Here is a 16,489-nt window from a genome sequence, read left to right on the forward strand (position 1 = left end):
TTTATTTCTGTGATGCGCAGCTGTATTTTCAGCATCATTACTGCAGTCTTCAGTGTCACATGATCTTCAGAAATCATTCTAATATGCTGATTATTAGAAACATTTCTGATTATTATCAATGTTAAAAACAGTCGTGCTGCACAATATTTTTGTGGAAACCTTGATGCATTTTATTTTTCAGGATTCACAGATGAATAGAAAGAACAGCATTTATTTGAAATGGAAATCTACTGTCACATTACGTCTTTACTGTCACTTTTGATTTAATTGTTTCCTTGCTGAAGTATTAATTTATTTTATTCTCTTTTTTTCTAAAATCTTACTTATGGTTTCATTAACAATATCTTTACGTGTCAGAAGACGAATGAAAGTCTTCTGCGCTCTCAGAAAAAAATGGGGTAAAAAAGCTGTCAGTGGTGCGGGACCCTTACAAAACATTCACCTTTGTGCCTTATTTACCCATGAAAGGTACATTTTAGTACTTAAATGCTACACATTAGTACCTTGTGAAAGGGTGATAAGCAAATGATCACAATTTTCATTTTTGCGTGAACTACCACTGTAATGCTGTTTACTGACACACATTAATGAGAGACCAGCAGAGTTAAAATCACAAGTCTAAAAGCAGAAGCAGGCAGACATGAAAACAGCCAGACGTTCAGAGCACAATCTAATTTATAGGCTCTTTCATGCACTGAAGCATCATGAACACAATGACAGGAAGCTCTCCAGAGGAACTGACTCGCCTGTTTACTGTGCTTTTACTTTTTTCTGTACTCCGTTAAGAGCTAGCCGTTACCGGGGCGCTGAGGGCCTTTGTGTTTGGGGCCCGTCTCTTGGGTTAGAGATTAATGGTAAGGGTTTTTGATCAAGTAAAGGTCAGAATAACTGCAGTAATATCTCCAGATGAACACTTACTGGACTGAAGCAGCTCAGCTTTACTTGATTCTCCATCAATCATGTTTTAGAGTCTCAAATCTGATCCTCAGGATCTTTTGAGGAGCGTTTGTTTCCAGAAGCTTTACTTTCACTGTCCCTCAGCGGAGGAATGATCTTCACAAGCCTCCAGAACATCTCACATCTTCTGAGGAGCCTTTATTTCTTCAGCTCTCAATCACTGCATTATATGTTTGGAGCATTTCAATCTCATCTTACTGAGACAGATTACTGGAGATATAGAGCCACGACTGATGTTTATATCATTTTATGTCAGTATCTGCTGCACTGTTATAAAGATCTCACTGATTTACATCACAAGCATCAGAATTTCATCATATAAATATCAGCATCTGCACATAAATTGCATATTTTTGCTCAGTTTGAGTCTCTGAATAAACCTGAGCTGTTTTTTCCTCCATATTCTCACTGTATCAGATGCATCAAATATGATACAAAACATAAAACACACATGCAAACTTTTTATAAAAAATGTAGTTGAAAGGTTGAATGAACTGTTCCATTTCATTGTTTTCTGACTGTGCTTCATATGTCAGGCGTCACAGGGTTAATAGTGCCCAGACAGGAATCTCTTGAGATCTCTCTGCTATCTCTCCACAGCTCTCAACAGCTCAGAGAGGAAGAGGAAGCTTTGGAGAGCGTCACTCTGGACCCGACTTCAAGAAAGCTTCAGAAGATAGACACAGAATATATGGAGAACTCACAACTTTATTAGCCTTTATAACTGAACACAAACAATCACAAACGTCTCATCCATCGGCGTCTCTGAGCAAGATAAGAGTGACGCGTGTCACCGGCCTCGGCAGGATTTGAGGAGCCGGTGTTTTCTCTCCCGAGCCGCTGGAGTTCAGCCGGAGTTCACAGCAGATGTTTGCCAGGAGTCTCACGCTGCAGGAAAGCTAAATTGCTTCCGGACTGACAGCAACAAACGTCCCCGTGACGGGTCAGACTTGGCTCAGGGTTACGATGTCCGAGGGGAAGCCGTCTCTCAGCAGGATCCCTCGGCCCCGCTGGCAGTCCAGCTCCGATACGAACCCGTACCAGTAGATGACCAGACCGGGACCAAACCTGCAGATGGGAGAGAAAGCTCGGTGTCTTGAAGAACATGCACACCAAACGTTTTGGGGTGACGAGCACATTTAAAATCATGATAAAGTCACTTCTGTTGAGCTCATGGTGGCTGACACTGAAGAAATGATGGAGATTTTAGGACAGAAGAATTTTGCAAAAAAAAAAAAAAAGTTCTTGTTTTTCAATACAAATATCTAAACGTCCTTAAATCAAGACACATTTACTTGAAAATCTAAATAACTTAAATATGTCTGTCAATAGGGTTTGAAAAATATGGAAGCCTATTTACACCATGAGATATAAAATTAAAAAGAAGGTAAACTTAAAAAGGTAAAACTTTTTATCTCACAATTCAGACTCACAAATTATATACATATATTTTTTTTCTTCTAAAAATAGTGAGATCTAAACTCAGAATTGCAAGAAAAAGTCCATTAGTTTGGACGTCAAACAAAAAATAATCTTATTTTCTTTTTGAATACATTTTTTTAAGCATAAACTTAATTTTGATAGATTTGTTTAAGTTTTCAACTTAATATCTGAAGTAATCTTGCATCTCCAGTAACTGTATCTTGATTTAAAGGGGTCATGAACTGAGAAATCAAATTCCCTTGATCTTTTGTCATATAACGGGTCAATGTATTATAAAAACATCCAGTAAGTTTCTATACTCAAACTTTCTCGTTAGTTTAGAAACAGCTTTTATTGAAACCAAGCTCAGAAAATGACTCGTTTCGGGATGTGCCGCTTTATGATGTAATAGTGAGGCTAAGCCCCGCCTCCACAGGAAAATATCAACACCTGCTTCTACAGCTCTGCATATTTAGCCCCACCCACCGATTCTACAGCACTGCCTCTTTAGTCCCGCCCACCGACTGCCTCTTTAGCCCCGCCCACCGATTCTACAGCACTGCCTCTTTAGCCCCGCCCACAGATTCTACAGCACTGACTCTTTAGTCCCGCCCACCGATTCTACAGCGCTGCCTCTTTAGCCCCGCCCACCGATTCTACATCACTGTCTCTTTAGCCCCTCCCAGAGATTCTACAGCACTGACTCTTTAGTCCCGCCCACCGATTGCCTCTTTAGCCCCACCCAGCGATTCTACAGCACTGTCTCTTTAGTCCCGCCCACCGATTCTACATCACTGTCTCTTTAGTCCCACCCACCGATTCTACAGCACTGCCTCTTTAGCCCCGCCCACCGATTCTACATCACTGTCTCTTTAGCCTCCCCCCCGACACGTGCTTGTAGTAGGAGGAGAGGAAACAATAGAGGGACGCAAACACAGAATTACTCCAACAGAACCATACAGATGACTTTACAAGATCACAACACACTGTTGTTGTTATTACTGATTATAATGGGCTCTGCTGTCTTGTGTCCGGTGTAAACATGGGGGAAATGAGCAAAGAGCTCTAGATCGCGCCAGTGAAACACTGTCTCTTTGCTTTACTTTGCTACAGATTCATTTCTAAACGAGACAGTATGATGATCTTTTCAGAGAGAGCGAGTAAAGGCTGATGCAGCGCTGAGTGACTAGAGCGGATCGACAGTAATGTCGCAGCACAGACGTGTGAGGAAACCTGCTTTCACCACTACTGCATTGTGTTCCAGACCGTTTGATATGAACTGAGTTTATATCACGTTTTTAACCCAGATGACCCATGTTGTTTTCAGAGTACGTCACAGCAGCGTCTGTCTGTTATTTTAATAAGTGAAACTGTCAGCCAATCACAGCAGTGGGCATTTACTAGCCCCGCCTATAAAAACAGAGCGTTCTGCAGAGAGGCTCAAAACAGCAGAAAAAATAACTTATTACTTATAAATTATGATGTTTTATGCAAAATCACACTAGCACTATAAGCGAACCTCAGAGAACATCATAAAATAATAAAAAATGCAGTTCACGACCCCTTTATGGATATTTAGATATTTGTACTGAAAAACAAGACAAAAACACTGAGGAATAACATTATTTTTGCAGTGTATTAAACCACTCAACAACAACTAGCTGTTCAAGTTCCGCTCATGTAAACATGGTAGTGAATGAATCAAGAGTGAATCAGGTCATAAAATGTGCTTCTGTGTGAGTAAACTGCTGATTTTTCCCTAAAGCTCATGAAATCTCACGAGGCCTGCCTTCACCGATCCTCTCAAACTGTCCACTAACACAGGTGAAGAAAGACTGACAGCAACAGCAACCAATCACAGTTAGTTCTACCACAATAACTGGAAACGGAGTCAGGTCAGCCAGCGAGTGTGTGTTCTGGGCCGTTCGGTTCAAGTCCCGTGCTCTCTTTATCACACACTGATTCACGGTCCTCAAGGAACGAGCCGAAACCAACAGCCCTAACAGACGCAGCACAGCTTCATCGCTGGAGAAACGTGGACGGGTCCCATCCTTTCTATGGAAATGTTGTGTACGTGCAATGTAAACATTTGCATTCTATAAGACGAGAGGTGCAGCGAATGCGGTGACGTATGGAGGTCTGGACAGAGAGAGAAGCCAAGAAACCTTGAGTTATTACAGTGTTGTTTTTAACTAATTAACCCTCCTGTTCTGTTGAGGCTCTGAGATCTCAAGGCCATTTTAAGAGCTTGAAAAACTTACTTAACACTGACGTATCAGGCTGATATTTCATACACTGCAACCCTATGAGACGTCATCAAAAGTTCAACTGCTCTTTGAGGTGTCAGGGAGTGACTATTGTGCACATTACAGACATTCACTCCTGACAGCTGCCGACTCTGATTTGTCTTCATGTATTTTTCCACACTGACCCCAAACAGAAACAGCGCTAGTGTTCTGGATAACAGTCACGCCTGTGAGAGGGATGTCTGCTTCATGATTGAACAGACTAAACAAACTAAACCAAGATCACACAATAGCAACAAAGAAAATATAAATATTCAAATATTGCTGAAAATCTTGAACACTGTCTGCGCGTCAAACTGAGTGAAACAACAAATGTTCATTTGTTAATGTGATGAATTACATCCATGAAAAATCACCTCAACACCAGATTTGCCATTGTATGCCATTTAACACAATATACTACATTTTATATCTAATTTAAGCATTACATATTATTACAAAAGTACACATTTTTTTATACATCATGAGTTTTTAGCTTCACCCTACCTCATGCATTTTCTTATATTCTTCTCTTTATTACAGTTAGTGTTAATTTTGTCAGCTATTTTTTAGTCTTAGTCTTAATCCTGTGTCAAATGTAACTTTTAGTTTTTATCATATCTAGTCAACTTGTCCTGTTTTAGTTTTAGGCGACTAAATGTCTGAGAATTTTGGAAACTTACACATTTTCATATTTGCGTCTTACTGTATAATGGTTAAAATGATGAAAAATATATATTATTTTGCTCAATTTTAATTGCAATGATTGTTGTCATTTGGGAAATTTATTTGTACATTTCATCAGAAGTAGTTTTTTCACCAATAAGCAGAAATCAATAGAATATTGACTCATATGCATGGTTTATTTGACCTCATCTAACGTTAGTGTACAGATTTATAACTGGATATCAATTAGAAGCTAAATAAACACCAAAGACTTCAGATATACACTCGCACTGTCTACGTTATGACAACTGCTGTAACAAAAACCTACCCTCTAATATTATAACAGAGAAATTCCTAATAGTAATTCCAAATTGCATTAATGTTTCTCTTTTAAAACAACGGCAAAAAGACTTATTGCTGCACAGAGGTTGCGTAAGTAACGTTACAATCAGAAAACAATACAGTGGAGATCCCTGACAGAACACAGACTGCTGAATAACACTTTCATTGAAGCAGAACACCTCAAACAGAGATCGCTAAACCCCAGATTGAACAGTACTGTATGTCGGTGTTTCAGATCACGGCGCCTGGCAGCAAACTAAAAGGTTTTGGTAAAGTTTTTGTTCTTTTAACTACATTTTAGTCTCGTCTTTTTTCGTCAGCGATATTGCATGTTCATTTAGTCTCATTTATCGTTTCATGACCTTATTATCATCTCGTTTTCGTCAGGGGAAAAAAACCTCGTTGACGAACATTTTTCGTCATCGTTTTCGTTAACGAAATTAACACTAATTACAATTTTCTAAATTCCTGTATCAAGAATGGCCGGTTTCGTTCATGTTTTTCCAAAGTTCCAAAATGAATGGTTTTCTATATGCTTTGTTTATAGATAACACTCTATACTGTTTTATTTACTTTTTTTTGAATATATTAATTTTAATTGTATTTCAGTGTTTCCCGACACTGTTCCTGGAGGAACATCATCATCCAAAACCGTGTTGCCGTGCCTCCAGGAACGCTGATCTAGTCGTCACATAAATGCTAGTGGTAATAGTCCATGTTTGAACTGGCCCTGTTTTATTTTAATAGTATCTGAAGGAAGCAAATGTCCTCTTGCCATACAGTAGCTCTGATTTGCCCGCATTGAATGGAAATCGCCTCACTATATTGATTTATCATAACGTCAGATGGGTTGGGACAGGATGACATATAGACGAGTCGTGCTCTTCTACTGACTGCTGGGTTTGGATGAGCAAACAAGGAAGGGAAAACAAGAAGTTGACTTCATCAGCACATTTGATATCATGAGGTCGAGGGTACAAAACAACCCCAACAGAAGCGGCATGGTGGCGAAGGGTCTCGGGTTAAATAGACGCGCTTGTAACCCCCGAGGGAGGCGTCCGAACAGCTTCCGCTCTGAAGGCAAAAACACAAAGGCTGCTGTACTTCAATGCAAAGGTTCCATAAATAAAGGCATAAACGGACACGGGGCTCCAATTATAATTGAGGTCTATTATGTGGGCCACCGCTTCGCCACCTAAATCTGGCACAAGTATCGCTCCGGGGAAGTCAGTGATCTTCCAATAAACATCTAACTGCGTAACGAGTCGGTGAAATTGTTTGTGAAATGTAGCTAATTTGGAGCGCGTTGGCTTTGGCGGGCGGAGAGAGTGGGATGCCGCTGAGAGCGTCGCTGGCGGACACGCTGCCATTAGGCGTAACGAGCGCCCCGCGTTTGATTTTAAAGCAGGTGCCATGCTGGTTAAAAAGGCATTTTAATGAGAGCGCAGCACTTAAGAACAAAAAGCTGAAAGGAGGTGCTGAGAGAGTGAGCCGGCGTTCGAGTGGCCTCCACCCCATCAATGCACACACATAATCACGGTGTAATTCAATAACTAATTACAGCCCTCCGCGGTGTCATCTCTGCTCGCAGATCCTGGCAGCTTCCAGAGGACACCGTTTGAGCGGAGCGCGCTGACATCTAAACATGCTGCGTTAAAACATGAACATCCCTCCGATTGAGGCTATTTTGACCTCATAGGAACATATAAGTGATTATAGCACAGAAGTCAGTGAGGTTTCCACCTGAAAACACTTCATCCACTACCTGCTGCTGCCTTCCCAAGAGTCTTGGATTAGTCTCCTCTAACCAGGATTCATTTCAAAACACAGCTTCTTCTCTACATGTTGGCTTTCTGTCCACACTGAGATCATGTTTTTATCCTGCTGAAATTGACTTTTTGAAGATGCTCTCTCAAGTGAATAAATTTGAAAACACCGTTTGGTGTGGACTGTGAAAAAATGAGGTATTTGAAAACAATGATGCATGTATAATCATGACACATTACAATATATACAGCATATATATATATATATATATATATATATATATACATATATGTTTATACACTTATCATAAAATGATTTAAACATTACATTACACCAGGGTTTCCCAAACTGGGCTTCATGTAAAAACTGCAGTGAGTTTGTGAGTCGATAAAAAGCTAATAATGTAAAATTGTAATGTAAAAAGTTAAAATAAAAATAATTTAAACACCCGAACACTAAAAACAGAAATATTTTATCTGTTTACCTGCATGTCATTGTGACCATTAACCAACATCAGAGAACTGTGAACATGCAAATATCTTGTTAAATTACTGAAATATTAACGTTTTAAATTTTATTTTAAGGGGTTTGGCTGGCCAAGACGTTTGTGAATCACTGCATTATATGATCAAGCATTAATAAACATGAAAACAGCAGAGACATTACATGGTTTGAAGAGCTTTTGTCCAGAATCAACAGGTACTGAAGCTCACTGGATATGATGATGAAGACAGTGTTTCACAGCTATATTTAGTAACTTGTATAATTGTGTGTTTCATACCTGGTCTAACTGCTTGAAAGGTGCTTTTCCCCTAAAGTCGGAAGCATGGTTCGCAAATTTATTTACACGACATTTGTGAATATAGATGGTATGACACACAGTAAGATTCAGAAAGGAAAACTTAAAAGAGACAAAAAAAACAAGAATTAGGGAGAATCAATTAATTATGAATAATTTACTGCATTGTGTGAATAATATGTAATCATGTAATCCATAGAAAAGCAACTGTAATCTGATTATGAGCATTATAAAATGTTATATACTCTAATTACGAATACTTAATTTTTGAATCTGATTACGTAATCCAGATAACATGTGATCAGTTACTCAGCACTGCTTGCTTTATATCTTCATATTATGTTCCTGCAAAGACAACAGAACATTCACTGCTTCTCCTGCGGCGAAACATGAGAGCAGATGCGTTTCAGACCGCACATGGAATGCTGAATAAGTGTGACCTGGATGCACCAGTGAGATGTTTTGCTAATATAATAATCGTGACATAAGGACAGTGTGAGAATTTTATTAAGTCTGGTCTCTTTGTATCAACCCAGTGCTTTTAGTACAATTTATGCTTGCGCAGTAAAATGACTTGAACGTTGTCTGATGTTTCAGTGTGGATGAGAAACACTAGTGTGAACGGAGAGCATTTTGAAATGAAAATGCTGTTTCCAAACGCATCTGGATGAATATAGACGTAGCCTGTGTTGGAGCAGCAGGTTGGACATACTGAGACTGGCTTGGTACAGAGACGGTGCTCCTACAGTGCTTCAGCGCTCTTCACAGAACCTGGACTTGCTGCTGACTTGACGTCATTTATGCTTCTGTAAGAGGACCACATCGACATCAACAGAGGAAGGATTTCAGTGTGGTTCTCCAGTGTCGGAGGGCCAGAGCAGAGGATGGTGTTGTTCCCGCTCCGCTCAGGGCTTGCTCTCAGCTGCTGATTAATTGGTGTTTATTTATAGGGCTTGAACCGGGTTGCAGGGGGCGGGAGGGACTCGAGGCTGCGAGCGAGGCGATATCAGCACGCAACCCGCATATTTTACTGGACCGGCCCCGGGGCCCGCATTCAGGAGCATGGTCACGATAATAAAAAAAGCCTTCACACAAACAGGATGTTTAAAGAGAGCATGAGACGCGGCCTCGAACGGACGCTACACAGCCCACGATAAATAAACGCTGTGTCCTACTCCATAAATATCACAAGGTGAACATCCTGACATCCCTGTGACTCTGATGCTGGAGAGGCTTCCTTCTGCGTTCAGCTGTTGTTATTGAAGAGCCCGCTGGCCACCGACGAGCAAAACACAATCGCTGTAATTAAGCTGGAACAGAAAGAGCAAGCAATCTTCTTTCAGGTATAACTCTGCATGACATGTTTATGCTTCTGTTTTCCCGCCGCTGATGAGGTTTCAATCTGGACTAAATGTACCTCCTGTCGAGACTAAAGCAGGATTAAAGCGTTCTATCTAAACGCCTCGGAAACACTCTTGGCCTGAACAGCTCACGTCTCATTTAGTCCCATCAGGGGCAGCTAACAGCCACTCGAACCCTGAACCCGCGACACATATTGATAAGCTCATTAATGCGTTAGGCTAAAGAGAGCTGCTCTGTCTGCCGTGTGGCCGTAATTGCATAAATCTGCTCAGTGCTCATTATCTGGTGCTTATGGATTAATGATCGCCAGGCTATCGGTGAGGTGAGACCCAATAAACGCCTGACCCGTCTGTGATAATGACGGTGGAGATGGCACTTCCAGATTTAGCCACATCATTTCCTTTGCAGCGACAGCGTGGAGAGCTGGGAAGGTGACGGGAGGACAGAAGAGGGCAAGAAGATTCACCCCAAATTAAACGCAAACATAATTTAACGCATTATTTCCTTCAGAGACACTTCAGATGCGCGCTGTTCGTTTGCAACCGTTTGTGCAATTGTACGTTGTAATATTGTGTTTATTTGATGTATATCTGATTTATCTCATACCCCAGCGACTTAAGACTGCTTTTGTGCTCCAGGCTCACATTTGTGAAATAGAAGTCTTTTGTAACATTATGTATTTATTGTCACTTTTTTCACATAGAAAATAGTTATTTTAAATATTTCACAATATTACTAGTTTTACTACAGTACGTGCATAATTATCAGGCACGTTGATATTCTGATCATATTTTTTTCCCAAGCACATTTTACCAATTCCAAACCACATCAATTAATCTAACTACTATTAATTTTGTATTTGATCATTTATAAGTGATATATAATTGTCCATGAAGGCTGGAAGTGAAAAACTCCTTATATTCAGGTGTGCATAATATAAGTGATATATAATTGTCCATGAAGGCTGGAAGTGAAAAACTCCTTATATTCAGAATTATTAGGCAGGTTTTCTTTTACAGATAAAATGAGGCAAAAAAGAGATTTAACTCAGACTAAAAGTAAAAAATTATTAAATGCCCATTGAGAAGGATGCGATACTAATGCAATACTAGAAATGGCAAAGTTAAGGCATGACCATTGGACAGCGAAATGCTCATTGGTCAGCACAGTCAGAAAAAAAACTGAAAAGAGACATGTTAACTGCAAAAGAATTAAAAATTTGGTGTGAAACCATCAGGAACCATTTAAAGAAAAGATATCTTGAGATCTTGAGACAATGCATTGAGAAAACGAATCACTGAATAACAGGGAATAATCCTCAATTAGACACTCGATTACTGTAATACTGACATCGCACTACAGAGGACCCTCCCGCCGCCATGGGGCTCCTCACTGGACTGTGGGCTCGTAAGAGGCCGACCTCTGACCTCTCGCCTCAGATCGAGTGTCTCTGCTCTTCATTGACCTCAGTGCTGCTTTCCATCACAATAATGGACGGAAGCTTTCATTAAGACCTCCTGAGAATTCATTAAAACATTACAGCACTTCATTTCACAGATATGATGCATGAAGTGGTCCATAATAAAACCAAGACCCACTTCAGAATGCAGAAAATAAATCATCTGCTAAAAACAGCAGGATCTATTAGTCAGGACAAATGAGAAGAAACACATCAGGGCAATGGCTGCTCTTCGTTACCAAATGATATCATAATGAAAAGCCACTGCGCATTATGGGTAAGAGTTGGGCTGCTGATGAGAATCATCAGGGGATATCGGCTCCTGTAACCTGTTACGCTGAACTCCCAGCAGCCCCGGTGAATAATTAGCTGTCCTCTCTGGGGGCATCTAAACAAATCCCTTCAAGTGGCCTCCAGTCTGCGTCGGGCGAGCAGCGTCTAATCCCGCTCTTAACCCCCAGTGCTAATGTGTTTCCAATTGTTGGCAAGCCCCGCTGTAATCAGCAGCGGTTTGCAGTGTAACCCGAGCGCAGTCTGCCCTGCGACCCGGCGCCTCGGTGCTGGAGTGTCCAGCGTCTCCAGACCCTCCTCTCAGATAAACAAGCACTTTCCACCCAAGTGCTTCTTCCCAAATAATGATCCACGGAAGGAGGCGCTGAATCCTCAGAAAACCTCCATCAGGTTTAAGAGGTCAAACTAAACATTAAGTTAATGCAGTTCATCACTATGTTATAACAGAATCTTTTTAGATAAAGTTATATATAAGTACATCTAATTTTACCTGCATACATAAAGTACACGCAAGCAAAGCGAAGTATACTATATGTGACCCTGATCATCTGAAAGCTGAATAAATAAGCTTTCCATTGATGTATGGTTTGTAAGGATCGGACAATATTTGGCTGAGATGTAACTATTTGAAAATCTGGAATCTGAGGGTGCAAAAAAATCATAATATTGAGAAAATCATCTTTAAATTAAGTTCTTAGCAATGCATATTACTAATCAAATTTTTTTATATATATTTACGGTAGGAAATTTACAAAATATCTTCATGGATCATGATCTTTACTTAATATCCTAATGATTTTTGGCATAAAAGAAAAATCTATAATTTTGACCCATACAATGTATTGTTGGCTATTGCTACAAATATACCCCAGCGACTAATTTCAACTGTTTGATTTTTTATTTAGTCACAAAATGCAAATATATTATCGTCCAGCTCTAATCTGCTAAATGTAACTATAAGGCATGAATATATTAAGATATTATAAACATTAACATCACGATTTTATGTGAAGCTGCTTTAAAAAATGCATATTGGTAAAAGCGCTATGCAAAAAAATGTTTAAGTTGACTATTTATGTCATTTAACGGTTCACAAAATTTGTCTGAATAGAGTTTTTCTGAAATGGCCACATTTATATACAGTATATATGTGTGTGTGTGTGTGTGTGTGTATAAAACTGACCTGACTTCATTTCATCTGCAATTTTGGCTACCCTCATACCAACATTTAGTGAGAAGAAAAAAACTAATTTAAAAGTTTGCATATTAGAATGGATAACAGGGTTGAAATGCCAGATTTCCCATATAAATTATGAATGCAGTCAACACTATAATATTTGTAAAAACGGGATTAAATGAGCTGTTGAATTAACATCAACAATGTACCATAATTTAAAGTTTTTGTAATTCTGAAAAATAATTTAGTTGATATTGTTGGAAATCATCAGATTATAATACAGACATTGTTTAAAACTGGCTACTACTTGTGCTTCAGCTCTAATAGTCTCTCTGCAAATAATAGGGATTTGTCTCTCTAATCCTATAAAAAAAGTCATCAGACACTAGCAGCTTATTTCTGCGGTGCATCTGAATCATGAACGCCACTGAAAGCTGGAGGAAGAGCGCTTATGAATAGGTGTGCGAGCTGGCTGTCAGACATTTAGAGAGAGAGAAACACACACACACACACTCTCACACACACACACAGACACGAGAAGCTTATTTTAGCGGTGAATCAGAATCATGGCGTTCCACTGAAAGCTGGAGGAAGAGCGCTGATGAATAGGTGTGCAAGCTGGCTGTCAGACATCCAGAGAAAAAACACAGGAAAAGGACCCTAAAAATAAGTGAAGCCCATCCAAAGAGCGTCCACTGAGAAAACAGGCCTGGCTCTCGTCCAAGTCGCCACCTCTGCTGGTGTAACTGTGACTAAATCAACACGTCAGTGCATCTCAACGCTTCCTTCACTCCAGAACACTGATAATACTGAGCCGTTACTGAAATAGGAGAGCGAGGCTGGAAAGACAGATCCTACATTCCGTATATATTTATAATCCTGCCCATTGAGAAGCATCAGATCATGATCTCACACAGCAATCAGAGGCTGAAGTTCAATGTTCAGCGCTCTGGGGGTCGAGACTCATGGGACCCCACGGGGCCCTTCTCAGCGCTCAACTAACTAGTGCTGGACCCTGAATGTCTGGGTGGGAAACCGAGGCCCCTCACACATAAACACACACGAGTCAAAGAAAACAGCTCAGTTCAACAGTTAAAACACTCACTGTGATGAGCAATGAGAGCCTTTCAGCAAGCCTTAAAATAAAACAATACTTCTAATCTAGAAATGGCAGAAATAGGCAAACTTTAATTCTCCAATTAAGCATCATTTCGGTGAAAGCACACACACACAATTCAAATAAATAAATGTGCAATATTTATAATACACTATCAATCCACTGATTTTTTTATCTCTCGGCATGAAAAAAAAAATGTTATTTGATATGTAAATGAACAACTGAGCAAACAGACCTCGTCAGCGTGTGATTGGCTGGACGGATGAAGCAGCACTGGAGATAAAAGCTGCTCAATGTTTTCACTTACAAGCTGCACTGCAAATCAGATTTCACTGTCATTTTAAAACATTTGCAAAGCAAACAAATCTCAAGCCGGTGAAGAGTCCACCTCTGGGCCTCCAAAGCCTGCGAGACATGAGAGCGCAGCTAAACTAATTATCCAGAGGATCAAACTGGACGTTAAATACTCCAAACATGGAATAAAGGAATCAAACGGCGACAAGAAGGGGTCACGGCAAAGCCAAGCAGCGTCCCTCGGGCGGTCTGGACTGATTGTCACTCGTTTTGAGGTTGCTGAGGTTGGTGGGCTCAGGGGTTTGTCAGTCCGACAGTTTAACCCTGTTTTCCAAAGGAAACAAACAGACGGCTCTCCGAGGATGACAGCGCTGACCTTTCAGAGCTTAAGGAACGGGAAGAGGAAGGGGAGGGAGACTTCTGGACAGATCTTAGAAACCTATCAAATACATCTCCCCTTCCTTATGCGCTATTCATAAATACATAACATACGCTTATATATAAACTATATATTTATATGTAAACAAAAAGCTCCTTACAGAAAAAAGCACAGGGAAATTAGCACTTCAAATAAATAGACTTTTGGACAGATCTTAGAAACCTATCAAATACATCTCCCCTTCCTTATGCGCTATTCATAAATACATAACATACGCTTATATATAAACTATATATTTATATGTAAACAAAAAGCTCCTTACAGAAAAAAGCACAGGGAAATTAGCACTTCAAATAAATAAAATTAGCTCCAATCGATGGTGTTTAGATGCTCTATTGGTTGAATGTTTTTCCGTTACACAAATATGTAGGTAAGAGTATAAACCACCTATTGTACACAAGCGCTTGCGTGGCCATACTCCATCATTCACATATGAATGGAAGTGAACTGAATCCAGTGTGACCGACCCTTTAGAGGGCTTTCAGAAGGATTTGAGCCATTGTCCTGCTGGAAAATGAATCTGAACTAAAAAAAATGGCTTAAAATGCCAATTCACCATCAATTTGAATTGAATTAAGGTTGCAAACAGGATGTAGAATTGCAATTCAAATTTAAGCTCGCAGTAGTAGGAAATTAAACTGGAATGAACTTCAGAGAGCATGCTACGTTTTAGCCACAAAATATAACTGTAATAATGTTATTTAGACCTTACCGACTGATTGAGCATTTTCTTTCAAGCATACTGACAGACAGGGCCATTCTCATGAGACCTGCATCCTCTAACTCACATTGGGCTCCGCTTGACACGGGTTTGATATTTTGAGCTGATTTCAGTACACATATTGTTTTCATTTGCCATTTGTTTCATTTGTTTGTGCTTGGAATGACCTTAAAGTCTAGCAGTGTTCACACTACTAAGTGTTCCTTAAGCCACAGTCACACTAGACTTTGCACACACAACACTTCTGTGGACACTAGGGGTGTAACGGTACACGTATTCATACCGAAAATCTTTGGTACGGTGCGCATGTGTACCGAACAAATACAGCGTTGTTTTAACCACTGCACGAGCAGAACTTCATTGGAAACTTCCAGTTTTATATATTGTTACTTTTGATAATAAACAAAGTCTCATCTTTCAGATTATGTCAATTTTTTCAGGAAATTCAAATGATGAATGTCGTTTTGGCACTCTTTGATGTGGCGTGACAGATCGCTGTATAAACGCCTCAGTTCAAACGGCAGTGTGATCATCTCTTCCTCTTTACTACTAGTTATAACACAAAATAAACATGAATGAACATCTAACGCCTCGCGTAATCGCTCAATCAGTGTTTCAACCGCGGAAAGACGGCAATAAAACAGCTTGTAAACAAAACGTCACGTAGCATTTAATTTCCCTTGATTTCATCATCAGTGTCCACAGCTCGTTAGTGTGCTATAAACGAAGTCTAGAGAAGAGCATTTCGCGAAATATTAGACTATATACTCATTATATTTTACTTTACCTGTTAGTGATGTCTTAATTATTTCATGCATGTTTAAATAAATCTGTTATGAAGCAAGTTATGAGAGGCACTGTATAAATGAATATATTTCAACAACAAATAGAACTTTTATAATTTAGAAGTTAATTTAAAAACTGCATTATGTGCAATTTACAAGTTTGCGTACATTTTTTTTTAAAGTTGAGTGTTGCTTGTTATATTTAAAAATAAATAGTAATTAAATTTAAGTTTGGGCTCTGTTGTTAACTGTAACCTTGTATGCCTAATGCATAAGGGCTCACTATAGTTTAGAGCAGAGGTCCCCAACCACCGTGTCGCGACCCACTACCGGGCCGTGGAAGAATTGCTACCGGGTCACAAGAACGTTCTGGGAAAAATAGATATGACACTCTGTTATTTATTTATATTAATGATTGTTCTAATTATTCTGTATTTTCATTGTATGCGATTGATATGGAGTAGCAATTTGACAATTTCATGTTAAATAAGTAAATGAAAGATTGCTCTGATCTGTCACACATGACGCCCTGGAGCTCACATCTTCGAAAACGTCGAAGCAAATTTTCAAATAGACGTTATCTTTATTAACAAACCGCATATTTGA

At 39.6% G+C, this 16,489-nt stretch overlaps 1 protein-coding gene across 3 annotated transcripts in view; it reads right to left on the bottom strand.

Annotated features, from left to right (window-relative positions):
- Positions 1–1,696: 1,696 nt before the first annotated feature.
- LOC107678147 (uncharacterized protein C15orf41 homolog) overlaps positions 1,697–16,489 on the bottom strand; it is a 90,450-nt gene continuing 75,657 nt past the window's right edge. For 2 of the 3 annotated variants that reach the window (XM_016473316.1, XM_016473315.1), the window contains one exon: positions 1,697–2,025. In XM_016473316.1, the coding sequence (XP_016328802.1) occupies positions 1,902–2,025 (124 nt within the window). In that variant the 3' untranslated portion in view covers positions 1,697–1,901. The remainder of the gene's footprint in view (positions 2,026–16,489) is intronic. The other variant, XM_016473317.1, reaches the window with a different exon arrangement.

This window comes from Sinocyclocheilus anshuiensis, unplaced genomic scaffold, assembly GCF_001515605.1.
Source record: "Sinocyclocheilus anshuiensis isolate Anshui unplaced genomic scaffold, SAMN03320099.WGS_v1.1 scaffold1069, whole genome shotgun sequence".
Taxonomy (NCBI): Eukaryota; Metazoa; Chordata; class Actinopteri; order Cypriniformes; family Cyprinidae; genus Sinocyclocheilus; species Sinocyclocheilus anshuiensis.